Source organism: Mytilus edulis, chromosome 14 (genome assembly GCF_963676685.1).
Source record: "Mytilus edulis chromosome 14, xbMytEdul2.2, whole genome shotgun sequence".
Lineage (NCBI taxonomy): Eukaryota > Metazoa > Mollusca > Bivalvia > Mytilida > Mytilidae > Mytilus > Mytilus edulis.
Window position 1 is genome coordinate 67,466,354 of NC_092357.1, and position 13,611 is coordinate 67,479,964.

Genomic DNA, 13,611 nt, shown 5'->3' on the forward strand with positions numbered 1-13,611 from the left:
GAATAATAGATATTAGTTCAGAGAAGAATGATAGCATACTAGCAATCAAAAATTGAAGACAAATGTTTATAAAGTAGAAAGTTGAAAATGAATCGAATGATATTTCTTACTTTGTAATGTTTGTTTTTCTGTTTTAATAGATATAAGAATATGTGGTATGAGTGCCAATGAAACAACTCTCCATCCAAGGAGTGCCTACTGTATATTCTAAAGATAAATCATACATAATATTAGTGAATTAGTAAATTGAGCACAAATATTAATATGATAAACCAAACAAATCTCAATATTTCAAACCTTCAACTATTGTCATGTATTGCAACTGACCTGTTGTTGTCGGGTGTGAATCTTCATCCAGTGTTGGAATTACTGTCTAAAACAAAACAAAATTAGTCCCATTGATATATCATAGATAAAGTGACAAATCTAATATTTAAGATGACAGTTGAATCCTCATAATTTAGAGCTAGCATTAGCTGTTTATCATGTTATTCAATTCTATTGGAGCAAACGAAAAACTTTACACATATAAAATATAAAATTAAGTAATGTATGACATTCAGAAACGCAAGGTAAAATGTGATAATGAATGTAACTAAAAATCCAAGTACTAACATACTGTCTCTTTGGCAGTGGGTAGAGTGTTTTCCATTAAAAAAAGTATGTATAAGAGTACAAATTATTGGCGTAAAATAACTCGTTCTTCTCATAAACTACAACCAGTTTGTAAAGGGCTAATAAAAAGAGGCCAAAACAATGTCTTGTCACGCTGCATGATATAATATATTTATGATAAGCAAGTATGTACTTGTAAATACTCCGTCACTGCAGGATACACTTGCTTCCTTGCTAAATCGTATGGTGTTTCACCCTGAAATAAGACAAATCAAAATATTTAAATTTCTGGCAAAATGCTGTTCAATATCAGTAAGATTATACTCATGACGGTAATCTGATGATAAAACAAACAATATTGATATCAACAGGTAACAAATTAAAGTTCAAAGAAATAGTAATGACTCAAGGTTACCTTGAACCATTTGACTTTTATAGAGCAGTTGTTATTTATTAATATATCAACATATGTGAAAGTAGCAGACAAATTATCAAGTTCTCACTCGGACTTTGTGTGTCAGTGTACATGGTGTAAGATCATTGCGATGGCCGGAAGCCGGAGTCATATCGTATACTGACACACTAGGTCGGAGTGGTATAACTCTTTTATATCCCAGCTCTTCTAGACTATTTAAAGAAAGAAAACATTTACGCTTCATAACATCAGTTCAGAATGACATACAATTGCCACACAATAATTATGATATAAATTGATACATTTCTACATAGTATATAAGCCCCGGATCCAATGTGTAACTATTTTGAATTAACGATGTCCAGTCGTCCTGGTAAAGAAATACGAAGCGTGCCCTAATTATCTTAACGTCTTGAGTTTGATTCCAAATCTGAAATCAGTTATGAGACGACACTACCCATACCAATAGTACTAAATGTCAATACAGAGGTTCTGATTAATGGGCTAAAGATATTTTATAACCAATGTTTATGTGATGCTTTATAGTATAAGTGTGTATGTAGCTTACATACAAATAATTACATTAGATGTATGTTTCATTATAATACGTTATTCTGATTGGCTTACTGCACATCACAAGTTATTCCGTAAGCAATTGCATTAGACAATAACATTTATCATTCATGATGACACGAGGTCCCACAATAAAGTGCACAGGTGAATTAAATAAATCTGGATAAAAATCGTGTTTTCATAATCCTAGCTAAAAAATGTAATTATAAGTTTTGAATGCTTCTTTTTGTAAATTTTTAGGGTTGTAAAAGCATTGCCCGTGCGTACATTTTAGAATGAAGCGCCTCCGCGCTTCATACAAAATATACTTCGGTCAACGCTTTTACACCCTAATAAATTTACAAAAAGAATTCTTAATTAATGACTGTATATGTATGACGTGTATAAACGGTAATTAATTGTTCAACGTTTTATATTATGTTTATTGGACTGTTGTATGAACGGTTGATTTTGTGTTTGAAGTATAAGTAAAAGAATAAAATTCTGAACTCTGAGGAAAATGCAAGACGGAAAATGTCGTATCAAATTGTAAAATCAAAAGCTCAGACATCAAAGAAATGAATACCTGTGTGATACTTTTGAATTATTACATGCATTTTCTGAGGTAAAAATGTTTTTTATAGCTAGCTAAACTCTCTCCGTATGTTATTATTTATTACGTTTGTTTGCAGTGCATACATGTAATTGGTCGATGCTGATTCTGGAGACTTTGTCTGTACATATGACTTGGGAAAGGTATGTCTGTATTAATTTTGTTACTGTGATTATTGTTCATTTTTTCTATATTTTTTGGCAAAACTGTTGTCGTTTTCTTTTTTTTTACCCTCCGCTTATTGTGTTTGAAAAGAAGAACATACTATATACAAGACCAAGTGTTACCCATGATGTCTTAATCGAGGGATCCATTCCTGCATGTTCTACCAACCATTTGGTCATTGTTAGATTTCCCAAACAAGCGGAAAAATGTAACACTGAATTACCGGTTATCTGAAATAAGATTAAAACAAATCTTATCTGCATCCGATTTTATCTGAGCAGATGTTATTGGACTGAAACTATTTTTTTAGCAAGATACGTTTGAAGGAGTGTTTTTATGTCTTTTAAAATTTTAGAATTTGTATGCTGTAGGCGTCCTTTTCTTCTGAAAGTAAACATTATTGTTCAGGAGACAAACGAAGCCCTCATTCGGGCATTCATACATTGTCTTGTACCTGTTCTACTTTTGATTAGGTTTTTGTGTCTTTACCTGTTTTCATTCTCTATTAAATTATATGTTTTTATGTGTATTGTAAACAATATGAATAAAAAGTGTGATTACATAGCACAATAACTTTAAAGGGGGAACATTACTGTATAATATCTTTATTTGCTTAGATCGACATCACGGGTTATGATCAAAATTGGTTTAATTTAATTGTTCCAACAAATGTTTGCTGATACTCTTTCAAAACGGTCAAGATTAACATCACATACTGTATACTATTGATTCATAATATATCATCTTTAACAAAACAAAACTGTATCAAAGAATCGTGAAAAGTATGTATGCACTGATGAGCACGATGTGACGACTTTGTATTTACGTTTTTAAACATTTATATTTCTACGAAAGAGTGGTTTAAGATACCAGAGGAACATTCAGCTTCATAGATCAATATTAAACTAACATCGCCATGGCTAAAAACATGTACAATAAAATTAACGGTGCCAATTTCCTTGCACCAGATGCGCATTTCGACAATACATGTCTCTTAAGTGATGCTCGTGGCTACTATTTGAAATCCAAAGCTTATATAAAAGATGAAGAGCGATAATCCAAAAGGTCCAAAAAGTATAGCCAAATTTGGATGTTATTCATTTATATTCATAAAATATGTTATTAATTTATGTTTCTGATAGATGTTATACATTTTTTTTTATTCCTTTGTATTTCCAGAAAATTCTTGTCATTGATATTTCTAGAAAAGTTACACATTTTAATGTATAAAAATATCATTCAATCATATACCTATTTAATCATATACCTACAAGGTTTGTTTTGTTTGTTTTCTAATAGATGTTAATCCTTTATAATTTAGGAAATGTCATTCATTCTTATTTTAGGAAACGTCATTCCTTTATATTTCTATATTTTTCATTCGTACTTTGAACTGAGATTCACTGTAAAGGAATAATATCTAAATTTAAAAAGGGAAACTATATACGAATATATTTTAAAATTCTTACATATGAGACCTCTTTGTTACATTGTCTTCCAATTAATAATTGTACGGCCCCCAAGTGTCCGTTTGCTGCGGCCAACATTAACGCTGAAAATCCATTTATCTGAAATAATACACATAAACACAACACTTTATAAATTGTATGTGTTAATTTCTTGTGTGTATTTAACTACAACAGTAGCACTCAAGGCCAAAAAAAATGTGAAAAGAACCACAACAGTTTAAAAGCTACAGGACAAGGCCCAAATCCGTATGAAGTGATTTTTTCATGAGGGAGTGAACCCTTTGTGTCGGTTTTGAATTTATAAACGGACATTTAAGGAAAATTTTAGTATAGATCATGTAAGTATAGAAGAACGGAAGATACCAGAGGGACAGTCAAACTCATAAATCGAAAATAAACTGACAAAGCCATGGCTACAAACAGACAAACAATAGTACACACGACACAACTAAAAAACTTAAGAATAAACAACACGAACTCCACCAAACACTAGGGGTGATCTCAGGTGCTCTGGAAGGGTAAGCAGATCCTGCTCCAGATGTGGTACCTGTCGTGTTGCTTATGAGATAACAAATATGGTAAATAGTCCAATACGGTAGGTCACATTTATGTGAGGGAAGGGGATTGTAGTTACGATGTAAGGAACATATCCGATGTCATTGATGAAACGGTTATTCCAACTCGTGATGGCGTTCGTAAAATTTACGAAGGGATGATTTCAACTTCTCCATTTGGAACTCTTGCTTTAATAGCTTCTTTGTGACATGAAAATTCAATGATAAACAAGACAACATTATGGAGTAGACATAATCAATGTACTATATCAGATGAATAAGTGGTAAATACCGAAATAAATTATTCCTAATACATATTCTCTAGTCGAATTGTTAAGAAAAATAATGTTCTAATAAAGGCTGGCAATGGATATTCATGTTATTTTATTAAGAACGACGAGACGAGACGAGACGATTAAATCGAGACAACAGTAGTGTACCATGATTCCAAATGATTCCAAATATTATGATTTGAAAAGTTTATATTTTTACATTTTTGATAAATGTCTGATTATTTATTGATCTCGTTTATATGAAATAGTTAAAAATTAAGGAATGTGTCTTCCTCATGCAGGGCTCCGATTCCTTCAATTTCCTTGTCCGGCTTTGGTTTTACTTTTTTTGACCTTTTTTGTTAGTAGCTCTTTATCTTTTAATAAACTTTTGGTTTTCAAATATATAGGCTTGAGGCATCACTGAAGAGATTGATTGTCGAAATGCACACATGGGGTCGAAAAAATTAATCCTGTTTATGTTATAATAGATATTCATTGATAAAGTAATCACTTCAATGAAGGAGTTTAAATCGTTTGCATGTTCTCAATTTAAACAATCATACCACATCTTCTTTTTTTATACTTAGGTTTATCACCATGGTAAAAATATCCCCAGACATATTTTGCAAAACATAAATTGGGCTGACGATACAATATCCTTTTTTGGCTATGCTTACCAGTAGTACTTATAATTAGTTTTTCTTATACTGGTTTTACTTCAAAGCCACTTCTTTCGAATTCGCTACATTTAGAGATCTCGGCCACTTGAATTAATAGGTTGATTATGTACTGACTTCTCCGCAATTTTAAGAAAATCTATCACAGATTTAAAACTCTGCCGTATGTTGGGTGTGGCATGACGTCATATTTACCATAAATTAAGAATTTGCCATAGGTTTAAAACCCACTATAGATTTGAGTACTACATATTTGAAACAACCGCAAAAATATACATTGTGTCAGAATGTTACAATTTGCAATACGTGAGGTGCGACACCGATACGTGATATCAGTCAATCAATTCACGATAATGATATAACAAATACTGTTGGTTTAGAATTCACTCAGTTGGAGTATTTCATTTACAAAATAAACACACCCCTGTCAAACATGCACGTACCGCATAGATCACCTTAGCCGTATTTGGCACAACTTTTTGGAATTTTGAATCCCCAATGCTCTTCAACTTTGTACTTGTTTGGATTTATAAATATTTTGATATGAGCGTTACTGATGAGTCTTATGTAGACGAAAAGCGCGTCTGACTAAAGATGTTATTTACTATTCCCGACTCTCGAACAAAGAAAGTGTTGTTTTACAGACAATGAAACCTTTTATTAAAAAAATTCTTTTCAGGGAAATCAAAATCAAAACTATCTGAAGGATGTGATGCGCATATCTAACAACCAGTTGTCACTCGCTAAGATTGGTCTGACGATTGATATGATTTCATGTAATTCCTCATATGTGAAATGTAATCAGACTGAAATAAAAGATATCTGACATACATTTTGTGTATCTATGTTACTTCCCTGGTCAAGTAAATATCGGATCACCTCAACGTGTCCATACCATGAGGCCCACATACATGCAGTTGTTCCATTAACCTGTTATAATACAGATGAAATCAAAATCAAAATATGTATCAAAAACTTAATGATAAGGTGTTTTACAATCACAAAATATATCGTAATTCATATAAACCGGTGCAAAATAAATTTGGTTTCACTTTCTTTTATTATCTTTACCGTCATCATTTTATTTGATTCTTGGATATTTTAAGAAAAATTGCTGTTTGGTATGTTGAAACAGATGTTTTTAATGGGGTTCGATTTGCGTATTCTTTAGTTTTATATGTTGAGTGTACTATATTTTGTCTGTTTGTCTATTTTATTTTTAACCATGTCGTTGTCAGATCATTTTCGATTATGAGTTTGACTGTCCCTTCGGTATTTTTCGTCCCTCTTTTTTTAAACCTTCAGTATAGTAGTTTGATGGAATCAAGTTAATCATTGTTACGTCATACACTTACAACTAAGTATTTTGATCTATAGTTCATACGTTAATCTTGTTTACTTGAATTTAAGTATTACTGGTACACCTACAGTTTTATATTCAATGTCGGCTCCATTTTGTAATGACAATTTCACGTCATCGATTTTTCCGTCCTTTGCAGCTTTAATGAGTTTCTATAAATAAACCAAAACTTGAATGACATTTCATTGACTATGACATCATTTCATATATGATACATATAAAATCAAGGCATTTAGGCTTTTAAATGAGTTAATCAATAAGCCCGACATGTTTTCCAGCATACCAGAAAACCCTGACATAGATTCAAGATGTATTCGGTGTAATCCATGTGTGAACGTTTGATACCTTATGCACATCATAATTGCAATATGCAGAGAGAATCCTTATCGACATTGTGATGTTTCGTTCCAAAGGGTACCACCACTCAGTAGTCAGCACTTCGGTGTTGACATGAGTAAGAATTACATGGTCTCTTTTATAAATAAACATTTCCACTCTCAATTTTATGTATTTATGTAATTAACTGTAAAGACAATAATAATCAAAACCAAAGAGTAAACAAAGATTCACAAAACCAAAGGCCGTTTACAACAACAGTTATAAATAATAATTAAGAAACAACACGAACTCCACTAAAAACCGACTTTACTAGGTTTTTAAGGTTTTTAAAAGTATGAATAATTGGAAACACTAGGGATGTTATTATACCAGGCATAGATTACCTTAGCCGTATTTGGCACAACGTTTTAGAATTTTGTATCCTAAATGCTCTTCAACTTTATACTTTTCGAGCTTTCTAACAGTTTTGATCTGAGCTTCACTGATGAGTCTGTTGTAGACAAAACGCGCTTCTTGCGTATTGAATTATATACCTGGTAAATTTTATAATTATTTATAACATTTTGCACTTTTGTTTGAGAGAACATTGAGAACATATGATATTTTTTAATGACCAATCCAAATAAATAAAGGCAACAGTAGTGTATCGCTGTTCAACATTCATAAATCGGTTGAAAAAAAAAAACCCTGTTACAAACTTAAATTGAGTGAAACACAACAAATAGAAGAGGAGAACTACGACACAACAGAAACACAACATTAAAATGAACTATATTATAACAATGGTTATTTTCCTGACTTGGTACAGTACATATAAGAACAAAATGGTGGGTTGAATCTCATTTTGTGGCATGCTAAACCTCCCGCTTTTATGACAACGTTAAATATAACATTAAAATGACAATATTACATGGCAGGACTACAATACAAATAAATGGGAAAACATACAGGAAAAAGAAACACACGAATAATAGCTAACAAAAGGTACCAGGTTAAAAAATTGATACGCCAGACGCACGTTTCGTCCACACAAGACTAACTAGTGACGCTCAGATGAAAAAAGTTCAATAAAAATATCTCCTCAGTTGTACCTGTGTTGGTTTAGGACTTACCAAACAGTAGTGTGCCAAGTATGGTTTTACCAATATATATTGAAATCTTAAAAGTGCATCGACAATAGTCGACAAGAAATTGCATATAAAAATAGCCTTAAAAATTTCGTAAAATAACTCATCAGAGATACCAGGATTAAAATTATATATATACGCCATACGAGCGTTTCATTTACAAAAGACTCATCAGTGACGCTCCAAAGTTCAAGAGCTTTGAAGACCGAAAATTCCTAAAAGTTTTGCCAAATACTGGTAAGGAAATCTTTTCCTGAGGAAGAAAAGCCTTAGTATTTAAAAATTCGAAGTTTTGTTATCAGTGAATTTTTAATTATGAACATATCAATGATAACTCAAGTCAGCATTTGTAGCACAGAAGTGCTGACTATTGGTGTTTTGATATCCTCGAGGAAATAAATCTCCACCAGCAGTGGCATTGACCAAAAACAATAAAACTATATATGGTACATTTGCAATATTCTAAAATCTATTTTATTAATTGTAATTTTTATAATACTGTAGAAACATTTTTTTCGTGGGGTCAAACTTTCGTGGTTTTTACTATATATCATATTTCGTTGGGATTTAATTTCGTGGTTTCCATTAATTAGAAGTGATATTATATAGAGATTAAATTTTCGGGGCGGGGGGGGGGGGGGGGGGTTACATTTCGTGAATATATTCTGTCCACGGAATAAACAAAATTAAATCCTCCACGAAAATTTCTGCTTATACAATAATTTTTTTAGGACAATATTTCAAAAAGAAGATACTTAGTTTTTTTTAGATTTTTAGTAGGGATACCAAAAGATAAAAATTAAATACTTGAGTACTTTGTCATGATAATTCTCTAAGTATTGTGAATTCAAAGTATCGACTTTTGTTTGGCGGGATCTTTGATATTGCCTTTCATGAACTGAATTTAATATGATGACATCACTTCACTTCTTAACATAAGTCATACGTATTATTTCAGACCTCAAACTGTTGTGTGTACCGCTCCGGTTTTTTTTGTCAATTGAACAAGATAAAGAATAACTGATCACCGTTTCTAAATCTAATCTTAGTTTAAACATATTTATTTTTGTTGCTTGGGAAACAACTTATTGCAACTTATATCAATCCCTTTTCACTTTGCAGGTGCGAGTGCTGCCCTGTAGCAACATTAGCTTGCTCTTTTTAAAATCTTCAAGGATGTCTTTCACGTGCAAGAGAAATGACTGTCTCTGATCAAGGATGAGCCATTTATTATCCTCTTACATCGCTTTTCAAGACCATACTCGCAAATGGTGTCAAGGAAGAGCCGCAAATTTTATCCCTGATTTTTTCCCTCGGAGCGATGATTGACCAAGGAATTTTTGTGTTTGTTGTCCGATTCGCTAACCACTACACCACGGCTCTCTGTTCATGATAGCAACTATGTTTAATTGTTCCATTAGTAAATCAGAAACCTGTCATTCGATAGGTTAATAAAGTCCGACTTAAAAGCTAATATGTATCATCTGTTCCGAGGGAGGTTGTAATTTTGATATTAAGACTTGTACCATAATTTTTCAACGAAGTATTGAACTTTAAATTCATTTTGTACAAAACGATATATAATTATAAATTAAATAATAATAAAGTTTAAAATAAACATTTATCCACTTAAAAGTACATCTCCTATAAATCACGTTTACAAAAAACTCTTATTTAGCAATTAAAGGTAAGTTTATACGGCTAATACGTTATTTATCCATGAAAGTGTTGATCCTTGTACAAGCACTGTTACAAAAATCTATAGTCAGGTATGTAGGGTTCAGTACAGCCGTATACAGGGCACCTTAATTTTGTTCTTGTTAAGCATTATGATCTGATCTACAACTACAGCTGAAAGAGGAAATGCGTCTAGATTTTTAAACGAAAAAGAGTATCAGTGGACTTAAACTTTACTCGTTATCATTCCTATGTTAAATATATTTCACATCTTTTCAGATCTGATATTGAGGTCTACAGCTTCATTGTATCTTTAAAAAATATCCAGAGAAACACTTACTGTTTAGAAATTTCCTCGGAGTTTGGTATTTTTGTTAGTTTACCTTTTAAATGTTAGAATTTGCTATTTATGGGAAATAAATCGAATTAGTGGTATATGCTTTTGTTTTTAACTGGGAGATGATTTCATGTAAACATTATAGTTTTTGACAGATAATTCTGTAGTCTTATTAGGTTGACGCGAAAAAAACATTTGAACAATTGCATGAAAATGACTAAGTGGGTCTAATTGTAAACAACAAACAGTTAGATTTACAATATGGATACAATGCTGTGTATATTATAACTATGTTTGAACAGTATTGATTTACAAGATAAAAAGTTCAATAATAACGCAGATAATTCGCTAGGTTTTTTTGTGAGCTCTTTGTGGGTTACCAGTTAAATGTTGGTTTCAACATCTATACATCATTCTAATCAAATAAATGAATGAAATGGTCTTTCTCTTTATAACATATATGATATTTAAAAAACAGAATAAATTAACAATCCACTCGTATTTTGTTTAGGTTTTAAGCAACAGATATCTACTGATATGAAAATTACATACTTAAATTATATTATATTTAAAGTGACAAGTTATAAGGCGAAACTAATAAAATCTGTTTTCGATGGAAGCCTGAATAAACACTAATTATTAGATAATATTTTACGTTCACTACAATAAAGGAAACTTCAAAATCTTGGTATAAGCACATCGTAAATTATATCTAAAAATCTAAGTGATAGACAAAATCAAATAAGTGCATAATTTCGAATGATTTTGGAAAGTATTAAAACCTCCTTGATTACAAATACTATGTGTTGGTGTTTCAGAAAAATGTACATAGCCTCGTATAGTTTGAAGGCGGTATATGAAATAGCTTCAATACTTTAACTTTTCGAATTGAATTCTTTAAAATTTTGTAAAGAGTAACCAAATGTCATTTAAACCATTTCATTATTGTTACATAGCAGGCTTCACCAATGGTTATTGGGCTTATGAAGGTTTAACTTAGAATTCTAGTGTCATTGACAAGTTTCATATATTTTTTGGTGATGATCTATACTATTGATAGATTCTGTAGATTAACATGGTAATAAGCAAAAAGACGAAATGTAAATTAAAAACAAAGAAAATTACTCGATTAATGGTTTTAGTAGTATTAACGCTTTTATAAAATTTTTATTAATGTTTTCTGTACAAGGTAAAATAACAAAAATAACAAATTCGAAGGAAAGTCCTTTATTCAATGAAAAAATCAAAAGCTGAAACACACCAAACAAATGGAAAATAACTGTCATATAGCTGAATTTGTACAGGTATTTCCTAATGTAGAAATTGCATGGTTGGTAGAACCTGGTTTTATAGCTCGGTTAATCTCTCAATAGTATGTCGGTCGCATAAACTTCCATCACATCGACAACCATGTTTTATCAAAACACGTTTTCTGTCTTTTTTATTTATCTGTTCCATTGTGAATAAATTCAAATTTTTTGCTGAGAAATTACCGATTTCTGTCTATATGCTATCACGAACTGGATAAAGGTTAGGAGTACCGCTGAAGCTAAATACAAATGAACATTTTGATCAGAGTTACATTTCCTTTATTTATGACCTGTGCCCGTCGGTCAAAATCTTAAACACTTACTTTTAGTGTATCCATATTTCCCGTACTGGTTGCCAGAATGATATATAAATTATAAACAGTTATATAGACATCATGAATATCTATCATATATAAAAACATGAAAAGAAGAGGCATCTATAAAAGGTCCCGAAATGACAAATGTAAGAAAATTCAAATAAGAAAACGACAAAGTAATGAACAAAAAACGAATATGTAACACATCAAAAAACGACCCCCAAATTACAGGTTAATGATTTGAAGGAAGTACATACAGAATGTGTGGGGGAGGGTTAAAAGTAGTAGTTTGTTAGCGTCAAATCATTCTCCCTAACCTATGACATTAGTGTAAAAGAACAACCGAAAACCAAGCTATGCAGTAAAATATTATAAAATATAGTTACCGACAACGAATCATAAATTTTCAGATCAAAATAATACCGTTCCCGTCGTTATGTACGTAACATGACCAAATCCTTACCTCATTCCAATCTGCCATTATACATGTTATATTCTGCAAACAGGAGAACCAATTATTTTGTATTTTCTATCCTGAAATTAAAGGAAACTATAATAATTACTTTATATTACCATTTGACTTGATTTGGACTTCTGATTTGATGTTCGACAAAAGAAAATAGTGTGACGTTTAATGTTTTATATTGTTTTTATTAGAACCGCCAACGACAATAAATTAACTATACAGATCCATATTTTGTCTGAAAGTAAATGAAGATAGTTTTCATAGGAATTTCTATACAAAGGAATCCATAATGGCCGTACGTTGTTTCAGTGGTAACCATACCACATCTCCTTGTTGTGGTTATACAGAAGATGGAATCAGATTATCTTAAGCGACATTGTTTTATCATTATATTCAAAAGGTGAGAGTCTATATAGAATCAATCATGTAAATCACCTTCCTCTGCGTAAAACGATCATGTAGTTTTAGAAACATAAATTCAAACATTAATTTTCGATTGATTCGGTGTAATCTATGTCTTAACGTTTGTGTGACCTTATGAACCTCAAAATGGCAATTTGCAGAGAGAATTCTCTTTATTGTGAAGTTTCTGCCCACGGATATTAGCATCTCAGTCATTAGCACTACGGTTTTGACAAGAGTATCAATGATATGGTTTCTTTTAAAAATTTACTTTATTTAAAAGCAAAAGTATGAATTATTCGAAGCAATACGGAATTTTTTTCCACGGTATAGATTACCGTAGCCGCATTCCGCATAAATTTTTGGAATTTTGGATCCTCAATGCTCTTCTACTTTATACTTGACTGGCTTTCTAACTTTTTTGATCTGGGAGTCACTGATGAGTCTTAGTTCTTTCACTAAATAATTCAAAATTTGGTGACTATGTGGAACGCATCTATCCCATCGAACTAGAGATAAAGGATACTACAGATACAGTTAAGTCGGCCTCATATCTTGACTTACATCTAGAAATTAACAATGAGGGTCGATTGAAAACAAAACTTTACGACAAAAGAGATGATTTCAGATTTCCAATTGTAAACTTTCCATTTCTAAGTATCAACATACTAGCAGCACCTGCATAACATATTCCCGTACTTGCATTTCCTATAATGATTTTATTGATAGAGGGTTGCTGTTCAAAAGGAAGCTATTAAACCAAGAGTTCCAAACGGTGAAGTTGAAATCCTCCCTTCGTAAATTTTACGGACGCCATCACAAGTTGGTTGACCGTTATGGAATAACCGTTTCACAAATAATGTCGGATATGTTTCTTACGTCGTAACTACAATCCCCTTCCCTATCATGTGACCTACCGAATTAGACTATTTACCGGATTT

General features: G+C 31.7%; 1 protein-coding gene across 1 annotated transcript; it reads right to left on the minus strand.

The window, feature by feature from the left end:
• Positions 1-693: 693 nt before the first annotated feature.
• On the minus strand, positions 694-12,283 carry LOC139504418 (fibronectin type 3 and ankyrin repeat domains protein 1-like). The gene is made up of 6 exons (XM_071294501.1): positions 12,266-12,283; positions 6,764-6,847; positions 6,167-6,265; positions 3,830-3,928; positions 2,483-2,590; positions 694-871 (listed from the first exon to the last, which is right to left on the minus strand). Exons 1-6 carry the CDS (start codon positions 12,281-12,283, stop codon positions 788-790), a joined length of 492 nt encoding a protein of 163 aa, XP_071150602.1. The 3' UTR covers positions 694-787.
• Between the last annotated feature and the right edge of the window lie 1,328 nt (positions 12,284-13,611).